Raw genomic sequence first — 26,926 nt, 5'->3', positions numbered from 1 at the left:
TGTGCACAGTGCGTACACGCATACACTTTTCCATTGTTAATCATCATCTATAGTCTATGGTTCAAATCCCTCCCCTTCCCTATTGAACTGTCATGACTCAAAGCTATTTCCTGGTGTTTGAGTTTCGTTCACTATATATGGCAGTGAAACCCAAACTAGATGCTGCCGGGTTTGGATCAATTTACTCATTTTCTCTCTTTGAGCATCATCTGTAGCAGAACATTCTACTTTTAGTTTGTGGGGTTCCTGAATTGTAGCACAAAACCAACTTGAAGTACCTGAAATGATGATTGGAAAGCCTCGGGAGGAGGATTTTGTGTATTATCCTTTCCAATCATGCTAGTTTCCTGGCGTCTTCCTCTGGGCATAAAGAATTGCAACGATGCGCTCATTATTGATTTCCTATTACAGTGCCATTGATTTCCTGTATTAAGTGGACTGAGTTTGGCCAAGCTTTAAAGTCTCTCCCTGACTGTTAAACCTCCTAGCTTATTGATTTATAGAACCGCTTCATTTATGGGATTGTGAATTATACAAGCTGGATGGTAATGTAAAATTATTATTCAATACTGTGTTTGTGTCAAATGCTGGTGTCTCCTGTACAGTGGAACGGTTTTTCCTAATAGTGGAACAGTATCTCCCATAGTTTTTTTTACACTGTATCTCTTATCCCTGTGGAATACAACCCCGGGGAAGTTTTACCCCATGGCTACCCTGGCGCACTTTTGAACTTTGTCCCTATTCCACAGGGTTAATGTTTCAAGAATGAATACCTCAAGATTTTACCAGTATTCCCCAGGTATAGTATGCCTATTTGCAGGGGCAGACGTAGACCGGGGCAAAGTGCTCATGTGTGAAAAGGCTGGCCATCATGCCCTGGGGCAAACCCTGGGAATGCAGTAGTGTGAAAAGGGCTTAAAGAAGTGACAGTTGATAAAAGGTCTCATTCCTTGACCATTCTTGAAAGTCTGTCTTATTAAGTTTGACGCCCTGTAATAACTGCCATGGGCCATTGATAGTTATCAATTAGATTAGTTTCTCCTTTTAATGGTTTGGTTTAACATAGATCGTTTACGCTGATGTTCTAGTTTATAAATATCTACAACATTGAATTGTCTTGCAAAGTATATTCTTCAAAAGATGCCCATTGCTTTAAAAAATGGTTTTAGTTTTGTTACGTGCCATATGAGGCCAAGGACTGTAATGCTAGGCATATCAAAGAACATGAAGAACATGTGATGATTGTAATCATTTCTAAAACAAACTAATCCCCTATCAAGTCCTTGCATCCTTGGAACATAAATCAACCTATCCCTTCCTCCCCTTGGGGCTAATCCGGAAATAGCAGCAAACAATTTAGTTGTTGGGGGCTACACATAGCCAGAGGGGGGAGGGGGGATTTAATTTGAATACAACAGACAAGGTTGGTGTGAAATTCATTTGGGCGATCATAATCCGCGGTGACTATTGAAGGCTTGCGTAGTCCGTTTGTTGTTGAATGACTTGAGCGTGATGAGATGTGAAGTGTACCTAATGTCCACCACAACCTTGAACTTATAACATGATCCGATGAAAATTGAAACAATTAAATTCCGGCCACAGTGAAGGACAGTTAAGTGAGCACAGCAAAGGGAAATTATGAAGAACAAAGAAGAGCAAATTTTTACCAGATGGGGAATTTTTTAATATGTTGACAGCTATTAATGGGGTTGGGGGCAAAAAAAAAAAAATCTACATGTACAACAGTTCCTGTAAGTTGAAGAGGTATTGACTTACCAATGACCCTAGCCCAAACTCGAGTACCACAGAAAATAACAACCAATGCATAAATACATTTTAATGTGGAGACAATGGGTTGGCTCAGGTTTATTTAGATTTCTGCCATCAAAATGAACTGAGATTGATTGGGGGTAGGGGGGGGGGGGGCTGGCTAACGTTCACAACTTCATCAACCCTATGTTTACATATATAATGAACACATCGCAAAGAAATGAGTTATTCACTTATTCACAACATTAACAATGTGTCATCTGCACTCGTCCATGAAGCTTTAGCTAAAATAAAATAAAAATACCCTATAAATAAATTCCTGGATGTCTACGTAAGCGTACATTTTAAATTATTCTATTCGATTGTGAGTCATCATTTCCAGCACACCTGAGAGATGCAGCATACTGCTCATGTACACAGCATTAACACCTGTACAAAAGGAGAAGTTGACTATTTGATACGCACTACATGTCCTCGCAGGATCACGCCACTGTCACAAAGAAAGACTGGTGACTAAGATTGTTGGTGACAGCTTCTATGTTTAAAAGATCAACAATCAGATTTCTGTTGTGCAATACCACTCCTTTGAATACATACAAAAGAAGCAGTTTGGCTGGTTGAAATTTTGTAGGCTTACCGGAGTAAAATGTACTTTGCCATTTATCACTTTAGGTTGAAAGGAAATGGGTTTTTTAAAGAAGGATGTTTGTTACATTGAAAATGAACAAACACAAAGCTTACACTTTACACTTCAGTTTACTGTCCATGAAATAGCTGCTTTAATTAGGTTGTGGTTTATTTTACTTTAGAGAGAAGGTATTTGCTTGGTAATCAATCCTAAAATTATTGGCAATAAAAACTCACTTGGTTTGAAGTACAGCAGCTTTCAATTGTGTATAAGCAATTTGAGAATCCATTCACTTCGAAGTAATGTGGTTATGGAAGAAGATAATTTTTATATCCAAAAGTTTCAATTTAAGAAGCGTTACTGTCAGAAACATTGTGTTTTCTAAATACCGATTAATCATTTTCAGTGTTCTAAAAAACACCTTTTGAAATGAAATGTTCACGTTAAGTAAGGTTTGTTGTTTATAATCTACATATATAAAATTAAAATAATCAAACGGTTCCAAAAACAAAGGTACATATATACATTCTCTTTAAAAATATGTCTTTTGTAAGATATAATAATATATAGCTTCAAAGCAAAATGAAAAATTACATTGAAACCTTCTGATATTAATAGTCTTTCCCATTTAGTTTTCTGCCTGTTGTTTGATCAATCGACAATGGTATAGATTGTTGGATTTAAAATGTCAGTCTTTGCAGAAAAGAAATTCACCACTGTTTTCTTTTCATGTGGTTCATTCTGAGCTTACCATGTAACATGGCCTTGCAATATAAACAGTAACTGGCTCATTTGCAATGCATGAGGTTTTCGAGCACTTTACCCCGGCTCGGAGGTAATTTCCGTTTGCGAGTATCGGCCAGGTAAATTTGTTGATTAAATTTGCAGCGAAATATAAAACATTTGGATGTAGAAATGAATTCTGCAGGGCATATAGAGTGTCCAATTCATGTCTCTGTGTATATTATTAATGTCAGATGAACTTGGGTTTTTTGTTGCCTCGCAAATGTTTTAATACTTATTGCCAATATCATTTTTTTTAAATGTTTTTTTTTAGTGATGTTACCGTGTATTTTGCACAACTGATCATTATGTACATTGACCAAACTACTACTGATTTATCACGTTTTTTCTCAAACAAAAATGCTTTTTACTTGATTGTGAGAAGCTGTTTGACTACATTGTCCTTTATTACAATATCCCAAATACAGCATTATTTTTTATATTGAAATTTTGTTACCTTAATTTATTTGCAAAAGGAAAACCTGAAAGTTAATTCGTTTTTTAAGTCAATAAGTATGGAACATTTTGTCATTAAAGTTTTTTTTTAACTGTGTAAGACTTCACTTGTTGTTTGTTTTTGAAACTACATGTATCCATCCTCAAAACAAAGAATAATTGATGTGAAGATCCAAACCACTTAAAATTTAAAACAATCTCACATACTCTAGCATGAAAGCAAGACATCTGTCAATGAGTTTCAAAACATGACCACCCTTACAAATTGATACCCCAGTTGTAACATCAAGAGAGCGAGTAAATGAGCAGAATATTATCCTTTAGAGGTCAATCACCATGCCAGACATTTATGTGGTATTTCACAGAAAAGCCAAGTATTTCTGGTGTGGTCATAAATCAGGGAGACAGTTTGTGCTATTTTGTTACAAATGTTTGATTTTTATTGATGTCTAGCCCATTTGAAATTTTCTGAGAAATTGGTTGGCAAATATTGTCATTCTCAAAATTTTAGTCTGAAGATGCTGTACAAATGTAATATTATCATTTTTTTATTAAATAGTTATCAGTTTTATAGGGGGTCACTCTCATCATGGAGGAATTTTCTTCCTCCATTCTCTCGTACAGTACATTTTGGGGAGTCTTCACAAGTCATTGATAATGTGTAGGCCTATGGCCATTGGTACATGTATGGCCTCAGCAAAAACACCTTGGTTATGGGCAGACAGATTATCACTAGTCATTCACACAAACGTATGATTTTATCCACCTGGCCAACACAATACCATTTTGCTGGCATTATATGCTCCAAGTATTTTAAGTGGATGACAGTCAAGGGTCAATACCCTATGGGGGCTCGATGCACACACATGCACACATCACACTGGGTGTTTACAGAATTTGGGCAAATGGCATTCACTCACTGTGGACCATTCTGTGTTGAATGATCGAACGTGTTGGTGCCGTGGTACAGATGTGTGCAGCAATTCAAAGGCAGTCTCACTTCAGAACGGATTACGCGGAGGATTTTCCAACCGAGGGAAATTGGATGTAAGCGTGGATATAATTGTATGTACAGGATAAGATGTAATTATGCTTTGGATGTTTAGTACAGTCTATGACTTTTGTACAACTAGAGGCTCTGTACACAGGTACATGTAGGCTGTGTACAGTGTACAGCAGATCCCAGCAGTGCACCTGTCTGCAAGAAAGTGGTAGCTGTTTTCTTTCTTCGTGCCCATGATTTGTACATGAATGATTGTGGAATACAACATTTATACCCTGTATATGAAGTGATGGTGAGTGTTGTCTATGATTCCAACTGCTGTTGTATATGATTCCAACTGCATGTACAAAGGATCCTTATCACTGAATATTGATCATTATGGACCGATCAGTGGTCTCACAATGAGGAGTATGCTCATTTGTATATAGGCTGTAAACAATGTACTGTACGTATAATAGTTATCATTCAATTGTGAAAATAATTCTAGTATGGAGGATGGTAAGTAGAGCTGTATTACTGTTTGTAGATTTGTCAATACCTAATGTTTTTTGGGGTGGCCAGTGGCCATATCATTAAAAATAGCAAAAATGACATTCTGAGTAAACATTTGAGTCGGTAGGATCATTTTTCAACTGTACTTTAAATGGTACTAAAAATATACAGAAATGAATATTGAAGCAGTTCATGTCCTACTATAGTGTCAACAGTTTGACCCCTACAGTTCGCCATTTTAGTCAAATTGGGTTTTTGGTGGTTTGGAATGAAGTTATTTTACTACAGCGTTGCAAAGCAATCCCATGATTGATCAGTAATGGGGGACATCTTAAGGCTTCACGATTTTCTTGTTTGTTTTGCTCCAGCAAAAACCTATTAAGGACACCAGCTGGCCTGGCACTTCACCGATGCACTGGAGGCACTAAAGAGCAGGCATGCAACTTTTCTTTGGATCAGCTGATTTCCCCTTTTTTAATCTCAGTTTTACCATTCAAAATTGAAAATTACTGTACAAAATCAGTGAAATTTTGTATTTTCCTCTTTTTTTGGTAAAGTTACAGTTGCATGCCTGAAAGAGGCAATGGAGCAATTGTTTCTTTGCCCAGCCTCTGGTCATAATGCCTCTTGTTGCCCCTTCGTTCTCATTGCCCCTTAAAATGTCCCAGTACCAATTTACATTTTCTTCATATAGAGTTGCCCTTTATCAAGGAAAAAAATGCCTTGCCCTAACAAACAAGAAACTGAGCAAAGCATCTTGCCGAAGCCGTTGATTACCCTGGAGCTTCAGGGGGGCTTTATCCTCCAGCTATACAACAAGGAGGGTTTCATTTTCCTGTTAGGGGTGGATCTCTGTCCACTACACTGTTTCGGTATTGTTATCCCATTATTCAAATCACACCATCAACAAACATTATGTATTGCTGTACTGGAGCTTCATTAAGAAAGAACGATTTAATTTAGTTGTGCAATAAATTACAGGCATCACTTGCATGATAATAGAGTGTATCCACATGCTGTGATTTGCCAGTCAAAACAGCATCCCATGAAAAATTAATATGATGGCGGTCGTTCCAGCCTTTACCTGCAAGCAGAGGAGTTTGATGAGGTCTAAACATCGCTGTCGGATTAGATTTCATGCATCTGGGCAGATTGCTTATTGGATTTCTTGGGGTTGTTTGTTGTTGTATTATCGGGAAGTACAGTAATTGATGGACAGGTAGCCCACTGAGGTCGATCAAATTAATTACTGAATGTGATGATGTCTCAATTTATGACACTGGAGAAATTTACTATAACAGTATGTACATTACCAATACTGGGTTACAGACGGATTGTTTGATTGCGTACATGAAAAGAGATAGCGCTGGGATATTAGATCAAGTTTTGGAAAGGGCGCTCAGAAATTCATGACAATACCACCTGCCTGTATGATTTGTTTTTAGAAAAGGCAAGTGCACCAAGGCTATGACAAGGGGGCATCAAGGCAATTGCCCTTGTTGCCTCTGTGTTGTATCAGGCCAGGTATAATCTAGAGCAAAGTAAAGATTACATTGTTACATGTATGCACCTACTTTTACATGAACAATGTTATGTAGGGCCTATGTACCCACTTCACAGACAGTAAAACTGGCATGTTTACAACGAAATGATTCTTCCATGCCTTTCATCTCTGTAGACCCCAGTTTAAATCCCTGACCAGAGCCTTGCAGGTGGATTGTGTTTTCAGTCCCTGCAAGTACAAGCTACCTACCATTGTGTCGGTTTTCCTCCTCTGTGTAGGCTTACATGGGACATGAAAAACTGACATTTCGTCATCATTTATACTTGGCCCATGACATTATCAGCAGTGCTGGGAGAGCAGAACAAAGGAACACAAAGGAAACAATGCTCTCCTCACATTGGAAGGCTGTGTATTAAATTTGGCAAGGCCTGTATTTATCTCTAGCTAGGCCTGCAGGATATTAACATTTCATTATGATGTAAGGGACTGTGGTTTCTTATATAAAGATGTGTTTCTATGTAGGATGTATGTTTGTTGGATGGATGCAAACCTTGAGGAGTGGTCCATCTGGTTCAACGATTATTTTAAGATCAAGAAGTTTTACACATGTTTCTTGGCATTGTCAATGTATTGCTCTTCAGTGATTTATTAATTAGTTTTCTGCATGTGAGTGTTACCTCAGCAGCAGCAGCCCTAGTCTTGGTGCAAGACGTTCTTGTTGAGTTGGATGGTAAACGTGGTAATACCATATAGGTCCAACCATAGGCTACATACACACTTAGCAACTGTTCCACTGATACTGATAGAGGGCATTTCTGTGAGGCGCTCTCCTGTCAGCAAGATAGTGTGGTGGGTCTGGAAGTTTTTCAACAGCGCCCGCTATCTGTCAAAAGTAATGGGCTCAGCGAGGAGAAGTAGTGGAGTGGGGGATTGCGATATATGAGTGATAGTGAATAACAAAAATCAATGAAAGCATCAAGACTACATCAGCCTGTGTTGTACCAGCTCCATGGTTGTGCTGTGGGCATAGGAACTGGTACATGTATTACTGAGCCTTGAGAAGGAAGCATCCTCTTTGCAATGGACTTGATGCGTGGGAATATGGTAAAGCAATCATATGATGTTGTTCCCTAGAGATTGACACTGCATAACCAGGGCTCTCCTCAAATCTTTCTGGAGGTCCTTGTAGTGTACATGTTATGCCTACATTGAATGTACCAACTATGTACAGCGTAGCCTAGTTGGCATTCCATAGTTTATTAGTGGTCAAAAGGGCAGCCAATGTGAATATTTTAAATGGATGATCAATTCGCCAGTGAGTTGGTTTTTATGAGTCTGATAGAGTCCATTAGAGTCTGATGTGCTTTGTGGCATGGAAATCACACAGACTTTACATTGCACAAGATGTATTGTCCAAAATCTGTGTAGCCTACATCTTACATAGATTGCTCATTGTAAGCGTAGTTTGATGTGTTGTTGATATGTAGGCCTACAATACCCTAAGAAGTATAGCTTTGGAAAATATATAAGACACTCCATGCAAAAACCATGGGCACTTCACTGCCAAAATCATACAGGGGTTCTCGTATGAGATTAATATACATTTTTGACAGTGGCTGTGTACATGTATAGCTTCTGTATCCACCAATTAGGTGCTCAAGATGCTTTCAAAAAGGAACAAGTTTCACCATAATATTGATTTGAGTGTTTTGCGCAGTTTGCAGTAACAAAGCAGTGAGAATTTGTTTGTAAAAATCCTACCCCACCTGAAAAAAGGGTCAAAAAAGAAGAAGTAGGCCCTATGCAAACAAATTCAAGAAGTGCTAATATTTGTAGACTAGTAAGGTACATATACCATGGATGTACACAAAAATACAGACAGCTCCAACTGTGGGCCTGGCTGTGATGTTTTCACCCATTATGAGAAGTTGAACTCATAAACATGTGGAGTGAGGTGAAAGATAGATTTCCAGATTTAGACTGCTTGAGTGCTTCGTATCATGATGTCCTCACAGTGTAAATAAACATGGCTGTACTAGTATCATATTGTCTCCATAAATCCCAGCGGGAGATTGCCGGACTGTGAATGATTTACGACTGATGTACCCTGGCTGCCTGATGAAATAAATTCCAGAAGCATTTAGGAAAAACTGTGAACGATTTCCTGGCCCTGTGATTCTGGAAAATGTTGGTCAAAATTCTGTTGTGACTGAACTTGTGTCGAATGAATAATAGTTTTGTATAATTTTGTAAAAAAAATTGTCTTCCCAGAAATAGTTTTTATGGTACATGTAGCATGGCATTGTCCAAATTGGCGGCTGCTGCAGCAGCTATGAGCTGCCTATAATATGCTAAAATGCTTGTTATTGTGTTGGTCTAGTAGCCACAGCTGAGTGGCTACATCATACATGTACATTGGAAATGCCCTATCCCTGGAGATTGTACCGATTATTTTAACTGAATAAATTGTGGTTCCAAAAGTTCTTTGATGGATTAAGAGAAATATAATAGGCCCCCTGAATGTAAATAAATCATTTCTTCAGTTCATTTACATAAAAGCAAATGTACTTAGTGAAACATATTTTCTTCCTCCATGGTGAAAAGTAATTAATGTCTCCATTTTGAAAACAAGCACAGAAACTACGTTTCAAGTTGTTAAAAGGCTGCCTAAATGCTCAAACAGACCGGTGGTTGTTGTTGTGTAGTGAACTGTCTCAGCAACAAAACCTCCACCACTGTTCCAGGGTACACATGTAGCAACATATTTGTGGGCATAAATGTTTACTTTATGGTTTCATGAGGCACCATTGTTTGGCAAGGAGGCATACCAGTCCCTTTGTACGCCAGCCAGCCTCCTGGTATTTTGTTTAGGATTTATACTGGAATTTATTTTTCTAATCCATCATGTTTATAGCATTTCTCCAAACACTAAATAGCGTTTTATTTAATGCAGCGCCACAAGGGGTAGATTATCTGATAAGGGGGGCAAACAATTTTCATGCTTGAAGGTATTTTGCTATGTTTGTTAATGGCTAGCAGTGTTTCCCAGCGTTGTTAATAACAATAGCAAGGTCAGAACATACAGTAGCATTTTAGAATCTCCTCCTTTTTACTGTAATTTGTAAAACATGTTTTTTATTTTCCATTTCTGTGATGATGAATCAAGCACTGTACATTTATATTACAGGCCTAACAATACAATATCGTACTGTCTTGTTTACATTACGTATACTACACATATCCTTATCATTGATTGGTAGAATACATGAATTTTTTCATGTTTTTACTGGGCCGCAAGGCTCCAAACTTTAATATTGGACAGTTGCCCATCCACTATTGATAATAACTAGTGGATGCTTTGCAGTGTCATTCCCAAAATAAGTGCTTCCCAACTGTTTGTCTAACCAAGGGCATCTCCCTGGTTGGTGTTTAAAAGTGGGATTTAAAAAAAAAATATTCAGATGGTGGGATGGGCGTGGTAGTTTCTGTGTCTATTTTGTATTTATTGTGAAAAAAAAAATGGGAAAAAAAATGACAAGGATCTAGTGAGTTGTATTTTAAACACTGAATACATTTCACTTGTGCATTGTCGGAGAATCACTCCTTGAAATCAAGCTTTTGCATTTTTACTCCGCTTCGCCTGGAATAGTCCAGAACTCCAGATTTCACCTCCTGATTGTACTCAATGCACTCAAATGCGCTCAAACAACAACACTCAAACGTATACGAATTGTGTAAAATTGTGAGTCTACTTGTTTTTCTTTCAGTGGTAATATGGTGAAAGAACCCTCTTATTTCACGGGGAATGTATTAATCCTCCATTGAATAATGGTAAAAGTAAAGAAAACTGTTCTCCCATATTCTTTCACTGCTACTTTAATATAATCCTACAATCCTAGATTGAAGAATAGAGAGACTGGTGATTACCAACCCTTGCAGCTTTTCATCGATTGATGGATCGTACCATAGAGCAAGGATTCATACCAATTGTATATTACCCACGTACAATGATACATCCCCGCTAGCGAGCATCCTGCTATCTGCTGGCTGCTGTAGGTAACTGGAAAGCACCTGGCCATGCCTGGTGATGATGAAAGCCTTCACTTCTTAATGTGTTGTTGGAATAATTGCGAATGACAAGCCAGAATTTTAATAAAGTGTTTTTTTACACCGCTGTACCGCTACTGAGAATTACAGATGAATCTGTAGATTGCATTTTAATATCGAGGGATTTTGTAATTAAAGTATGACTAAATGAATAACTGTGTTATTTGGAACACAGCTTTGGATTACTCATGTTTCTTTTTTTACCAGTTAGTGGGCAAGGTGTTCAGGGTTATTCCCATGTTTTCTTTTCAAAACTGGGAGGGGGGGGGGGCATTGCAGACCTAAGTTTTGGGATGTTTGGCCGAAGCATGCTGAGTTGAAACGGGGTCCTCGGAATGTTGTCTACTTGGTTTTTTGTTGGTTTTAAAAACTGTACTTTTCAATCTGCTGCAGAGCATTCTACATGCATGGTTGTCTCTTGGAATCATTTTTTTTAGAACTTTCAGTGTCCCAAAGTGTAATTGGGATGGTATGTAGATTTGTTGCTGTTTTACCTACATGTACATGAAGCATACAGACTATTAGAAGATGAATCAACACATATTAATTTTTACAATTATAATGGTAGGCCTCTGGATCCAGTTTTTGTAATCGCAGAGAATTTTTTTATGATCAAAACAAAACCTTGAGTTATGACCCTGGCAAATATTGTGGATCTACAAATGCCAAGGCAGATGTCGTGACGTTCACAGAACAGCGTGGGGTCCGCCATCTTGTCCCCTCACTGATTGCCTGATAGCTGTCTGATTTACAGACGAGGCCTCCCACTATGGGTCAACTGGTATCCCGCCAGGCCCGGGCAGCGGTTGAACGTGCAGCTGCAGTCGGCAGTCGGTACCCAAAATGCAGAATATGAATGTCAATTACAATCGCTGTGTCAAAACAAAATGAGTTTCGAGGTTTAGGCTTGATGTCAGAAAATCGTTTCTGAAGCGTTTGATATAAACAGAGCGAGTGAAAAAACAGCTGAGTGAGCTGTTAATGGAATCGAAGTGATACATGTAGGGCCTATAATATAATAATACATTAATTTACACACTTTTTACATGTTTCACAAACACTGGTTCACACCAAAATACTTTTAACACAAGCCTGGAATTTCTTCTTTGGGTGGGGGGGGGGGGGGGTCAAGACCATTTGCATTTTGCAAAGAGGCACTTCCATTGGAAAATCTGAAAGTCTATAGGAAATTTTGAAGGGACTAGGCCAAAACCAGGTGAAGTATTATTGGCTGATTCCATGCTGATACATTTATTTTTACATCGTTTTCCTGAAATATGGTTCTTTAAAAATGAGTTCATGAATTCTGATATTTGAAAGGTTAAAAACTCAGTGGGTTTTTGTTTCATTACAATGGTTTTGGTTTCGAACGCTATAATGCGCTTTGTTTAATGGACATTTGATCTGCATTAAAGGAACACGTTGCCTAGGATTGGTCGAGTTAGTCTTTGAAAAGCGTTTGTAATCGTTTTTTATAAAATGCACATGGGTAGAAAGATGTTGTAAAAGTAGAATACAATGATCCACACAAACATGCCTCGAAATTGCACGGTTTTCCTTTTACCTTGTAGACTAACACGTCCGCCATTTATGGGAGTCAAAATTTTGACTCCCATAAATGGCCGACCGTGTTTGTTCGCACAGTAAAAGGAAAACCACACAATTTCAAGGCAAACTTGTGTGGATCATTGTATTCTACTTTTAAAACATGTTTCCAACCTCGGCATTTTATAAAAAAGGGTTACAGATGCTTTTTATAAACCAACTCGTCCGATCCAAGGCAACGTGTTCCTTTAATAAAAATATAAGTGAACCATTTCAATCTTGTATAGCGTAGGCCTGGAATTTCATCTTTGAACCTGTTATGCAAGGCCATTTTATGTTGCAAAGGGCATTTCCATTGGAAAATCTTAAAGTCAATGGGAAACTCTTGAAGGGCACCAAGACCAAGAGCAGGGGCAACAGAGGCCATTAAAGTGGCCTGCGTGACTGTAATTCCAGGCCTGACAGCGCAATCACATTCAAAAAGAAGTATTTTGGGTATCACAACCGGAGCAGCATACCACCTCAGTGTTTCAAAATGAGATTTTGTTTCAAAGCATGAAAGGGACAATGGGAAACTTTTGAAGGGCACAAAGGCCAAGACCAGGGGCAATGAAAGCCACTGCCTCGATGGCCTCCACGTAATCCCAGGGCTGATAGCGCTTATCACATTCAAAGAGAAGTATTTAGGGTATCACAACCGGAGCAGCATATCAACTCAACGTTTCAAAATAGGATTTTGTTTCAAAGCAGGAAAGGGACTATCATCCTCGAAAGTTTATCTTCCTATTGCAGATGATGGCCTCAGACATGGCGAAAGTGCTTATGAGACTGAACACATGAAATTAGATCCTATCGAATCTGAAATGTTGTTTAGCTATGGTTTCGCTTTTTTGTTATCGCAGACATTTGATACATATGCAGTTTCTGTTTTCAAGACAGAGTAGCTTGTTGCAGTTCAGGCATTAGTTTGTGTTTTTTGAAATTATTCTGCTCTGATTTTCATTGTATACACTGGTAGAATTACGCTAATTGCACTTATGCATGCATACAGACATTATTGCTTGCAACAGTTGCTTGGAAAATGCCATAGAGTTGTGCACTAGTACGTAGGCAGGTGCACAAACGCATTGCGTCATGCCACTATACAAAACAACACAATGTTCCCCCTTTTTGCCACCCAGTACTGTTGTTAGTGCAAACACGAAGTGTGATTTATTGTGATAACTAAATGTAAAGTAGCTGTACATTAATTTCTAGTCCATCAGCAGAATTACATGTTGAACACATATTTGCATACATTGCATGTTTATGTACAATGTACAAGTGTACATGTACAGGTGAATTTGCAATGATTAGCAAGTACGTTAAATGTAGGAAGGTTATAAATACTTGATTGTGATGTCTATCAGTTGTTAAACTTCAACTCGGCTGGTAGTGTACAAGTAAAACAACAATTGTGTGAGCATTAGTTTAGTTTCATAGAAAACTTGCATAAAGAGGGACAATGTGCACTCATACATGTATCATGTTTCACATGTTAACATACAATGCTTAGACCAGTTGATAGTGAACTTAACCTTTCTACCCCGGCCCAAGGCGTTGTTTAGAATACCAAACACCAAGACCTGCTGGCGCTTGGCGCTCTCTGGGATAAATTACTTGAACTACTGACTGCTCCATGAAATCAAAACAAACCTACCCTCTTTTCCCCCAAACAAATGTCCTGGCATTGGCAGAGATTAATTATTTGGACATTCTTTTGGTACAAACAATATTGGACAGGGAGATTTATTTACAATTTACCGGTGGAGTTATTAAACCGTGTTTCATGGGAATCAGCATTTTTGCATTTATTTTTGATGATAAGGATTTTGTAGGGTTCATCGGGAGACCTACTTTTTAGACATGAACCAGGGATACAGGCAAGTTCAGACTTTGATCAGAAGTCAGACTTGTTTTTGTGTCAGTGTGGTGAAAGAATTTGCTGTTATTTTCTTTGGATATAAAGAAATCATGCTCTGCCAAATTATCTATTGCTTTAGCACCGAGGATACTGTTCCCAGAAGCTTATTGATATAACAAGGATTACTGAGTGAAAGGCAGAAATTGTTTTAACATACCCCCTTGTGAATTTTAATCTTAGTTTTATACTTTTGTGTAAGCATTGCCTCTCATTCTCACCCTGGATTAAAGTGAAGTCACGTTTTTGTAGTCAGGCCTGGGCCCAATTTTATAAAGTTACTAGGCAAACAAATTTGCTGAGCAGTGAGCACAGAAAGTTATTCTTAGCAGCTGAACAGGTTACCAGCCAAACTGCCATTAACTTTACATTGATGCCACTGTACCATTATTTGGTTACTTGGTTAACAATTTCATGAAGCTTTGTTTTCTGCTTAACAGCTTTATGAAATTGAGCTGTGATGAACTTTGTTTTGCTACCCTCAACAATATGTTTGTTTGCCCAGCAAAAAGGCAATGTTTCTTTCACTTTGCCACAACAACAAGATTTTCATCAGGATGTTGAACCGTGGGAAAAATCTGACTATCATTGTTAGGTTTTTCTACTGTCAACCAAGCTCTTACAGTTATTTCCTCTGGTTATGTTTATGTTTGTATACTCATTGCGCAAAACACTCTTTGCTATTTTCACAACATGTTGATGCAAATGTATGTTTACAAGTCATGGTTTCCTCAAGTTGTGCCGTTTATTTCACAATTAACGGAAATGAACAAGAAAGTTGTTATACTGCTTATATAAATCTGTACTAGACATTTGGGATTGAATTTCATTCTGAAAGGTTCAATACTGTAATTTAAAGGCACAAGTGAAAGACTTTGGATTTATTGATAAGAAAGTTGACAAGACTATGGTGTCTGGTTTTGTATTAGTTGTGTACTTATAGACACAGTATTTTATTTGGCAACCATGCTCAACTTAAAATCATTCTTTCACTTTCATTTTAACAGATCTTGTGACAGTACCTGGAGACAGTCGAGGGATACTGAGAGTCGAAAGAAAGTGATGTGCAACTTTCTACTATTTTTGATATCCGCAGCAAGCACTTAAGAAACCTGACTACGCCAAGTGTCTGTGGTTGACTGGGATTGTCATCGGATAAATTATCACATTTAAAAATGAGCTGCACTTCCCTCATGTGGTAACTTTGTAGAACATTCCATTAGTAGTCTTAACAACTCAGCTGAGCCAGTTTCCAGAAACGCTCATGCATCATAGCGATCATCAGGATGGTAAACACAGCTCTGCTGGGCTAACCAAGTTCCCATGTCGGCGTACAGAGAACAGCTTCATGAAGCAACCAATCCTGGAACTACAATTATGAAATCAGACACCTGAAAAGCTGTACATATTTCTACAGGTGTAATATATCGGAGAGGATTTATTTTGTATCAAGTTTTAAGTAAGATAGAAACAATGACTTTGACATTGAAGATGAATATGAGAGAGTGGATCCTGCTGACGTGTGTGTTTCTACAGAGTTTGCTTGCGGTGATAGCACGACTGGATTTACGTAAGTTTTGTATACAAAAATGCCCGAGGTACGCGCCACTCGTGGGTAGGAATGGCCCGAGGGCCATTCATCCCATGAATGGTGCGTACACCGATTGCATTATGCGACATAATCTCCACTTGTGACACCATGCTATATTGTTCCAGCGCTACGTTATTTCGCCCAAACAGTGTGATATTGCTTAAAGGTAGCCATCGCGCCATTTGTTCCAAAAATTTGAGCGACGGAACAATGGCATGGCGTCACTGGTGGAGGTTAATACAGATCAACTTTATAAATAGTGTTTAATTTGGAGATGTCATGAGAAATTATCTTTTAAACCAATTTGGGTCAGTATTCAGAAAAAATTATGACATGGTATTCCTGCGGTATTATTTTAAAAAAATTTTTAGAGCTTCTGTAGTAATCGTTTTTTCTTCAGAAATATTGTCCTCACAATGAAACCCTGACTTGACAAAGGAAAGACAATACAGATTCCATAATAAGCACTGGCATTTGATGTTGTCTTTGTGAGAAATTTGAGTTAGCACTCACAGTGAATCGCAGTACCTCAGGCGTGGCCGATAATGTGCCATGGCATGCATGGTACATGTATCTCGAAAAAGCTTACCTCACATTGAACCGAATACATTGCAAAACAATGGTGGCGGCCTGTCCCCTTGGACAAGGGGATACACAAGTTGCCAGTACCCTTCTATTCCTCTTTGTGTGGGTGAAGTAAAGTGTTGCGCGTTAGGTGCATGCCTATGACCGCTATGCAATGGAGGGTCTTCGAGATATTCACGTTAGCCGACCAGCTGCCAGCAACAAGTTTAGGGTGCTCTGAAGCAGTGTTGTAGGCCTGCCCAGAACTAACAAATTTTTCCCAGCACTATTAGCATGATGCACTGTGCTGTCCAGCACATATTTCCCCCAGATTGCACTTCTGCAATGATGACCCCATATCTAAACATGAATAATTTTGTTGAACCACTCCCCCTTGGTGGTCTAAAATGGAATTAGAGTCCACCACTAATAAAATTTGTCTAGCTACAGCACTGCTCTATAGTTGTTTCAGTTAATGAAAAAGTAACACTTTTGAGTAAATTTTCTTCCCATTGTAGCAACATGTCGTACACCGCTAGGAATGAACAGTAAGGAGATAACAGATGATCAACTCCAGGCAAGCTCTGTATACGGGAATGATGATCTCACTTTCGGACCTCAGAATGCAAGGTGAATATTTGAGGATCTGTATAAATTCTGCCTATTTTTCTATTTAAAACTTGACTTTTAAAATTTTCTCCACTGAACTCTCGAAGAAAAGTTTAATCCTTGATTCTGACAGACAGACACATAGCATCAGGAGTGTGATATGAACCTCTATTGCACTGCCAATCTCAAACCTTGCTCTCTGGTACAATGTAGATTTAAATGCTTTTTAAATCCCTCTTACTCAAACCACATTCCTTCAAAGGGAATTGTTTCTCAAAATCGCATATATTATCAACAGCTGACAGTGCTTCTTACCAAGTAAGTTTTTACAGTAATAAATGTTTTTGAGTAACAACTCTCCCTTTGATTTGCTTAAATAGGTTAAACTTAGATGAGGGTGCTGGGGCATGGTGTCCAGTGAGTGCCAAGCCAGAAGCCGATGGACACTATGAGTATCTACAGATCAACTTCCGCAACATCAGCGTGGTCACAGCAGTGTCCATCCAGGGTAGATGGTACGATGGTGAAGGGCGCGAGTTCACCAGGAACTTCCGCCTGGAGTACTCCAGAGACGATCGCTGGGTGAGGTATCGGAATATGGAACAGCAACAGGTGAGTGTAAAGGACATTAAAATGATAATAAGATTTTGGGGGTTGAACAAAGAATTGACTTGAGTGGGATTCGAACCAACGACCTCTGGATAAACGTGCCGACGCTCTAACAACTGAGCTATCTAGCCCTATCTTGGCGGTGAAAATAAGGACACCGCCAACATAGGGTTAGATAGCTCAGTCGGTAGAGCACCGGCATGTTAATCCGGAGGTCGTTGGTTCGAATCCCACTCTAGTCAATTCTTTGTTCAACCCCCAAAAATCATTTGAAAATTTACCCAGTGATTTATTTTAATAATAGCGAGAAGAAGAATTCTCATAATTGACAGGCATATCAGAGCGCTCACTATGTTTTCCAGCAAGATGCAGAGCTACATTTTGAAGTATGAGACCTTTTTCTTTACATAGCACCATGTTATGGTTGACAAGATGCTGTGGCGCAATATGCAGCCAATCAAACCAGGAACACCGGGGCTGACCCTATCTCCTTTCAGGCAACTTGGAGACAAGCACTTCTTTGTATGCAAAAGGAACACTTTAGCAGCACAAACAATTATACAGCCATGACCCTGCGGTTTTAAACGGCCAGTTAAGAACTTTTCGCCACTCTTTATTGTCTTATTTTCTTGATTCCTGTATAGATATTTGAGGGGACACGAGACACGTTCTCAATCAAGACAGTTCATATTCACCCACCAATCATTGCCATGCGACTAAGACTGGTGCCTTGGGTAGAGAACTCCACGCCAGTTTGCATGAGAATAGAGCTTTATGGCTGTCTATGGGAAGGTAAGGATGTAAATAATATTACAAATAATCCCCCATCTTTTTTTTTTTTTGAGGGGGTCAGGTAAGGGTGGAGTTGGGGATGGAGGAGTTGCAAGAATGCTGTTTCCATTATCCATACTAAAGGCACAGCCGTCGATTTCACAAAACTCTTCGTAACTTAAGACTAATCTTAGGACTTAGGATGAGTCCCAACCCTGCACTGTAGCATGCAGACCTTAAGATTAATCCTAAGTTAGGAAGAGTTACTCGTCCTAACTTGAGATAAGACGAGTCCTAACTCTTTGTGAAATCGACGGCTGGACACTGATGATAACCGCGCTGATGGTGCTGTTGTTGGATAATGGTAGGCATGGTGGTTAAAGTGAGGGGGAAAAAATTATTTCAAAGGAACTGGAAAAATTTGTCTATTTTGTACGTTACAGATCATCTTATTTACTACAACATGGTGGAACCAGACATTAGAGGAGATTATGCCTTTGAGGATGACTTTTACGATGGATTCTTTGATGGCGCTCGACTCATCAAGGGCCTTGGTCAGCTCACTGATGGCATTATAGGCCACTCCAACTATCGCCTCAGCCCGTCCAACCTGGATCAGGCCCATGAATGGGTTGGCTGGCGCAACACCACCCACCTGAACCCAGTGATAGAGTTCAAATTTGACAGTGTGCGAAATTTCACCAGCCTCCAGTTCCACACCAACAACTTCTTCACCAAGGACGTGGAGACGTACAAGTCGGTGGAAGTCTTCTTTGGGATGGAGGAAGGACTGTACTCAACGAGGACGATAAACTGGAATGTACGACAAGACCTCATTCATGACGACGCCCGCTGGGTGACTGTTAATCTCCAGAACAGGCTGGCGAGGTATATCAAATGTCGATTGAGACATCGGAATAAGTGGATACTCATCAGTGAAGTGTCTTTTGCATCAGGTAAGGAATCAAACAAAGATCAAAACGAGCAAAATAATAAAACATAAATTTATTTTAAACATGGAGATAAGCGTGAAGTTTTCCACATCAGGTTCAGGGGTCGGTTTCACAAAGAACTTAGGACTAGTTCTAACTTAGAACTATTCCTATGAGATATTAAAAGCTTAAGGGTAGTTCTAATTTAGGAAGAGTAACTCATCCTTACTCGAGATAAGACTAGTCTTAATTCTTTGTGAAATCCACCCCAGGACACTTCAATGTTGTGCTGTGAACTTTTTTTTAAGCTGGTTAAAAACACAAACAAAAAGCTATGAAAGCAAAATTACGTTAACCAGAATAAGGCTACCAGACTTCATTGCCAGGTCACATTATGTACCTTTTGAGACTGGTATCTTGCTAACTTTTACTTAACAGACAGTATTCAAGCAATATTTTCTGCTTAGGTAGGCCTTGGTTTGTACAGTATGGAAATCTGCTTTTAATTCCTATATTTGTAGTACCGTGAGTGACCTCATATTAAACATTTAAGGACAGTAACAACTTACATTGTAATAAATTGTGAAACATCTTTCCCATTTCCCCCTAGAAGACGTATCGAGATATGAGGAAGTTGCAAAAAGCAAGTGAATTTCATCGTTTAATATCATGCCCATCCAAACACACAAGTTTTTGTTGTAAACTTTTGTTGGAAAACAATATATTGATTTGGATTATTTTCTTAACCCGTATTGATTTGTGCAAGGATGGTATTTTTTTTCTGTAAGGTTGTGCTGAGCATGGTTTCTTTCTTAAGTATATTTTAAGGGTTGGTTTAAAGATGCTATGTCAGATTTTTGGCCGAGTCGACCCAAAGATTTTGATGGTATTTTGATGGGAGTCAAGAAAGTTACAAGCTTTCATTTGAGCCATTGCTCGAAAAAGTTCGTCAATTGTTAGTAGCAGTGAAATAAAGTGCTCAAAATTAGTTTTTGTCGGGATCCCGACAATATATCACGTGACCAATTCTTATACACTCAAAACAAATTATTTTTTAATGTTTGGGGCCAAAAATCTGACATAGCATCTTTAACATTGGCAAGGCATTGTGCATACTCTATAGTAGCCATTGACAGACCGTACCGTAGTGGCATGCAGGCCTGATACGTCACAAAGGCAACGAAGGCGATTGCCTCCATCTCCCCTGGTGCCCTTGAAATGCTACAGTTGAAATTTATAATTTCCTCATGGGGTGCCCTTTACCAAGGAGAAAATGCCTTGTTTCCCTTGCCCTTCCAAAAACAAGGAAGCATACAGGAATGTATAAATGAAAAAGGCAGTGATCGATCTAATGGTTTGGACAGTGTGGCTATGGCTAGATTGATGGAAATGCCTATTCTCCAGCATGGCTGCTGGTGCTAGCAGCCATAGCTGGAGCTAGCAGCCATAGCTGGAGCTAGCAGCCATAGCTGGTGCTAGCAGCCATAGCTGGAGCTAGCAGCCATAGCTGGAGCTAGCAGCCATAGCTGGAGCTAGCAGCCATAGCTGGAGCTAGCAGCCATAGCTGGAGCTAGCAGCCATAGCTGGAGCTAGCAGCCATAGCTGGAGCTAGCAGCCATAGCTGGAGCTAGCAGCCATAGCTGGAGCTAGCAGCCATAGCTGGAGCTAGCAGCCATAGCTGGAGCTAGCAGCCATAGCTGGAGCTAGCAGCCATAGCTGGAGCTAGCAGCCATAGCTGGAGCTAGCAGCCATAGCTGGAGCTAGCAGCCATTAGCTGGAGCTGCATGATTAATGTAGACTCTGCGTCCCGGGGTAGATTTCACAAAGAGTTTGGACAAGTCGTAACTTAGGAGATATTAAAAATGCATGGCTATTCTCAAGTTAGGACGAGTTGAAACTCAAGATAGGACTAGTCTTGACTCATTGTGAAATCCACCCCTGGTCTTAACCGCTTGTGCCCCCTTACTAATTTGTATACATTTATTTAAATCTCAAAATGCATTTGCGGACTTTCAAATGCTAGGTGGCGACAGTCATACCAGGGCCCTTTTTCATAAAGACTGTAAGCACAAAAACTTGCTAAGCAGAAAAGTGTTGCCATTTAAACAGTGGTCATTTACCAATGTTAAACCTTTCCCTTGGGATAAAATAATACTGATTGGGAGAACTGCATTTGTTGCATGACCATGCTACATTAATAAGTATGGCTCCTTCATAATACTAATTATCATACATGATTCTGTGACGTAGTTTGATGCGATGTGTTCTGCCTCTTTGTAACTCTCTTGATTTTCAAATACATTTACAGGTTTTCTTTTCTTTCACCTGTTCATTTTGTTCAGGAAAAAAACACAGTTGACAACACCTTTCACTTTTACATTTGAAGACAATAGTTGAGTTCAAAAAAACTAGTTTCCTGTTATAGAAAAAAACAATGCCCACTTGCTAACAACATACACTAGGTTGTCTGGCGTTTCCACAGATACATGTACAGATCTGGGTCCAATTTCATAGAGCTGCTTAGCACAAAAATTTGCTTAGCATGAAATTTCTTCTTTGATAAAAAAAGGATTACCAACCAAATTTCCATGTGTTTTTCAGGATAAGCAAACGACAGCTGAATACAATCTACAAGCAATAGACTGTGCAAGTCTCGCGCGCACCGGAGCGAGAAAACACGACAACTGAAGAACTTTATTTTTTTATGAATCAAATCTTTGCTTTAATTTATTCTTAATGCTGAATCTGAACAACAAAAATACCCTATAGAGCTTGTTTAAATTAGTTTTAGCTTTTTAAACAAACACACAATTATCAGTTAAAGTCTATGTATGGACAAAAGTAAAACTCTGGGACAAGGATGTTTGTTTGATCTTAAATTTTTTGAAACCCCTTTTGTAAATCTACGCCCGAATGTGAAACTGCTAAAAGCTGGTTTATACGCGGACGCACGATGGTCGCAAGGGCGTTAGATAAACGCGTGACGCAGTTTAAAGAGGAAGCCGACGCCTAAACGACTAATGAAAAAGCTTTTCACCCCGCGCGACCAAAACAAGCGTCTGCGTAAGTTTCGTGATCGGAGATGGGCAGAAATTCTTAATTTTTACCAAGTAACCTGACCTGAGGTCAAGTTTAAATATCGGTTTTTCTTCGTTATTATGTTGACTTTATTTTTACTTTTATATATGATGTTAATTAGTATTACTTTTTTAACAACATGTGTCATTTTTATGGTCATAAACTACATTAAACTAAAGTAATGGACAAAACAAAATCTCCCCAACGTAAAACTCCATAAGGTTGGGACCACAATGGTCCCGGAAGTTCAAATCCGCGCGAGACTTGCACAGTCTATGCAACATATTGAATTTTGGTTGGTAATCCTGTTTTTATCAATGAAGAAATTTTAAGCTAATCAAATTTCTGTGCTTAGCAGCTTTATGAAATTTGGCCTTGTACTTATACATGGACACATAGAAATAACTTGTTTTTTAAAGTAAGTGTCATCCTCGTTATGCTGACCATATAGCATTGTATAACTTCCACTTATTTGCTTGTTTATTTGCATGTACCTTGTACTGTAAACTAAACTTACAATTGTTTCAATCCTACATGTGGTTCTAGCTTTGGAGCCTCAGAGTAATTTTTTTTATTTGTTTATATTAAGTTTGCACGTCATCAACAGTCTTTGTTGTTGTACAGCATTCTCTAGACTTTGAAATGTACACTGTGTATTAGAATCCATCTGTCTTCTTGAGTTACAGTGTTACATTATTACAAATTACTAGCCATAAATCAGGTCTGGAATTTCAAGTAATCCAGGGTTTCTGTTGCCCTGATCTTGGCCTTGGTGCTGGTCAACATTTGTCCTTAAACTTATAAGATTTCCCCCGCCACTTGCGAAATGGAAATTGCCATTCCCCTCCCTAAGATGGAATTCCAAGCGTGATGAGTGAGAAATATATATCACAGAGTCATTGCTGATCAGGCAGGATAGAATCCGGTGCTGGTACTTGTTGTTATACATTGTAATATTTATCTTTGCTAAGCCTACATTTTATGGTCGCTCCAAATAAGTTGGTGTTGCAATTACCAATCTTCTAAGTTATGAGATGGAATTTCATCTTTGCGAGGGCAAGGCCATTTTCATTTTGCAAAGGGCACTTCCAGTGGAAAACCTTTAAGTCTTTGGGAAACTTCTAAAGGAGTCACCAAGACCAAGACCAGGGCCATTCTCAAACCTCAGCTTAGGCTCCGACTCAAGCTCCAGGTGCTGGTGTTTGCTGCTCCAAAATGCAGGTTAAAGGCCGAGCTGCGGAGCCTAAGCCTGAGCCGGGGTTTGAGAAGCTGAGGTTTGAGAAAGACCTCAGGGTAACAGAAGCAACGGCCTTTGAGAAATTCCAGGCCTGATTTGAGCTTTTTGTATTGTATGTAATGTAAAATGTACGTATCCCCTTTGTGATGATAGTTTGGTTTGCCTGTGCATCTGTTTGCAGATCCTGTAGATAACTATGTACAACCTCCCCTGACGCAAATCCCAGCCTTGTCTCCGTCCTCCACCCCAGGTTGGTCTTGCTCTGTGTCTATGTGGGTGTCTCACCCCTTGTGCCTGAGTTGTATTATTACTTTTATTTATTTATGTTACTTAAAGGAACACACGATGCCTTGGATCGGGCGATCTGGTCTATGAAAAAAAGCATTTGTAACCAGTTGTTATAAAATGTATGGTTAGAAAGATGTTTTAAAAGTAGAATATAATAATTCACACAAATACGCTAAAAAATGCATGGTTTTCCTTGTACGTCGTGATTTAACACGGCACGCCAATTTGTGGAGTAAATTTTTTCACATAAATGGCTAACTGTGTTGGTTCATAGAGTAAAAGGAAAACTACGCATACAAGGCATTATTGTGTAGATCATTATATTCCATATTTTAAACATCTGTCTAACCTTAATGTATTTTATAGCAAGTGGTTTCAAACGCTTTTCATGGACCAACTAGCCCATGTAAGGCAATGTGTCCCTCATACCACCAGTAGGTGCAGTAGGCCTTATTTTCTGTTAAAGCATCAGAAATATTCAAATAACAAAATGTATCAAGAGTTGCCACTACAACATAAAAGTTGCCACTCTAAAATCTTTCTTGTTTGGGTTGGTCGGGGGGAAGCATAAAAAAAAAATTAAAAAGTTATCGATTGTCAAATTTTATTCTAAAATATTGGATTGGTGATTAGTAGCTTAAGAAATTCCTAATATTCAGTTTAAAATGATGGCAACGTTTTAGTTGAAAAAAAAAAAAATTATGAGAAATGCAAACAATGCTGTTAGAAAGAATCTAAAACTGTATTTTTTCACCCCAAAAACATTATATTGTAGAAACGCAAGCACAAGAAACACTTTCGCTCAAACAGATTTTATTGTATTTACCCAATTAGTGTTGGATGTTTCCCAATTAAATGTTTTTGTCCAATTTCTCTTACAGTGGAGCATGAACCAGTCCTAACTGTCAAACCATCAGGGGAGCCAGATATCACTAGAATTGTCAGCGGTGCTACTAGTTCAACTGGTATGTAATCACATAAACAGTTAGCTTTTTGGGGGGTCAGAACAATCTAAGTACTAATTCCGATGGTAAAGAGCAGGCATGATACTTTTTATTTTTTCTCATCAAATATGACACAAATATTTCAAGGGATGTTTTCTACTATCAACATGTATTAGACCATGTAAGTTTAATGTAAGTCTGTAATCTTAGACAGGTTTTTTATTTTACCAATTCTGTAATGTTCTTATAAGTCTGATTTCCGATTTTTTTTTGCCCTTGGAATAATCGTGATTATACAACCTGAAGAAAAGTCTATAAAAACCGACTCAATGTGAACACAGGTCAGCCCTTGAACTTGATAAGATTGTTCTACTTTTGGTCCAAATGATCAAATATCTTGCCTGAAAGAAGTAATGTATAACAAAGTCATCTCATTTTGACACCAAATAGAACCACCAACTGATGAAACCCCAGGCCTACCATTATCCAACAACAGCACCATCATCGCTGTTATCGTCATAGTCCTCCTGCTACTGCTCATCCTGGTCGGCATCTGTTTGTACTTCTACCGTCGCAAGTACCTCAAACTCAAGCACAGTGTGCCTGCGGTCTTCTTCGACAGCAATGGCAACGGAAGCATCGTGAATAACTCGCGGGCGGTGACCATGCCGAGTCGGAGGATGAACCCAACGTACCAGATTGCCCATCCCGATGACGAACCGCAATATCACGTTATCGATAACATGCAGGACAGTGATGACGGTAAGAAGGTCACAATCTTAAAGACCTACTTGGGCGAAAACAGCAACAAGTGATCTTTGCTAAAATGAGTTTCAAATGCAATACCAGGGATGTGATTTCTCTTTTTTTAATTGGAAATACCTTCTTCTTTTTTTACCCCCATCCCCCAATAAAAGTTAATGGAAAAACAAAAATAATAATGATAATAACATTAATTAAATCATATGGAACACCTCAGATTGCAAGATAAATGTATGTGAGCAGGCTTTCATGCTTATAGTTCAGGTTTGCGCTCATGGTTCAGACCTGTATGCTTCGCTTTTAAAAGGGCAAGGGAACCAAGCCATTTTCTCCTTGGCTAATTTCTATTGAAGCATTTGAAGGGCACCAAGGCAATGACCATGTGCTTGGAGGCAATCGCCTTCATTGCCTCCGCAAAGTAGCAGGCCTGAAAGCAAAAACAAAAAAGTTATCAATATGACCGCATAAACCCAAACAAGCCTTCAAAGATTTTAACTTTGTTTTTTTTTAACAAAATCACTTTTAAAAGCAGAGAGCGCCCGAATCTACGCCGAGCCGGAGACCATGGGTTCCACCCTCAAGAAGGGAAGCAAGTGTGACACTCTAGCCCACTACGCCGAGACAGACCTGGTGAACATTCAGGGGGTGTCTGGGAACACCATATACGGGGTACCGAGCCAGGCCATGGAGAAATTGAACAATAACCGCTCTCCTGTTCCGGAGTTTCCCAGGGAGAAACTGAAATTTTTGGAGCTGTTGGGTGAAGGAATGTTTGGTGAGGTAGGTTATTCAGCATAGAATGGAGGCACACACTTTTGAAACAAGTTGAACAGGGCCCAATTTCATAGCTCTGCTTAATGGCCAATTTTGTGCTGACTGCGCGATTTCCATTTCATAGAGCTGCCAACCATAATCACACAATTATTTCAAAACATCATTTGGCGTATGTTTTTTAATTGACCAGGTACATCTTTGCGAAGCTGAGGATGTCCATGACTACATCCGTAACGGTTTCCCCTTCCAGAACAAAAACAAAGGAGAAAAGACGTTAGTTGCGGTCAAGATGCTGAGAAAAGATGCCAACAAGAATGCCAGGTAAGTTGCTTAATGATTTTTTTCTCTAACCCATGGATTCCTTTAAAAGTTTTAATTGCATCAATATTAACGCCATAAGAACCTTGGCCTAATTTTGTAGAGCTGCTTATGCACAAAAAGAAGCTAAGCATCAAACAAATTGTGGGTACCAAAATAAGATTACCGGCCAAAATACCTTTTTGACTGGTATCTTGCTAT

General features: G+C 39.0%; 1 protein-coding gene across 7 annotated transcripts in view; it reads left to right on the top strand.

Annotated features, from left to right (window-relative positions):
• Positions 1-26,926, top strand: part of LOC139947932 (discoidin domain-containing receptor 2-like) — a 64,372-nt gene that overhangs the window by 23,968 nt on the left and 13,478 nt on the right. For 2 of the 7 annotated variants that reach the window (XM_071945797.1, XM_071945798.1), the window contains exons 3-13: positions 15,256-15,818; positions 16,922-17,033; positions 17,393-17,624; positions 18,266-18,413; positions 18,836-19,348; positions 19,935-19,967; positions 23,821-23,889; positions 24,809-24,892; positions 25,322-25,633; positions 26,163-26,413; positions 26,598-26,728. In XM_071945797.1, the coding sequence (XP_071801898.1) occupies positions 15,722-15,818; positions 16,922-17,033; positions 17,393-17,624; positions 18,266-18,413; positions 18,836-19,348; positions 19,935-19,967; positions 23,821-23,889; positions 24,809-24,892; positions 25,322-25,633; positions 26,163-26,413; positions 26,598-26,728 (1,982 nt within the window). In that variant the 5' untranslated portion in view covers positions 15,256-15,721. The other 5 variants (XM_071945799.1, XM_071945801.1, XM_071945802.1 and 2 more) reach the window with 5 other exon arrangements.

This window comes from Asterias amurensis, chromosome 15 (genome assembly GCF_032118995.1).
Source record: "Asterias amurensis chromosome 15, ASM3211899v1".
Classification (NCBI taxonomy): Eukaryota; Metazoa; Echinodermata; class Asteroidea; order Forcipulatida; family Asteriidae; genus Asterias; species Asterias amurensis.
The sequence above is the reverse complement of the archived record's forward strand: the minus strand, read 5'-3'. Positions and strand labels throughout refer to the sequence as shown.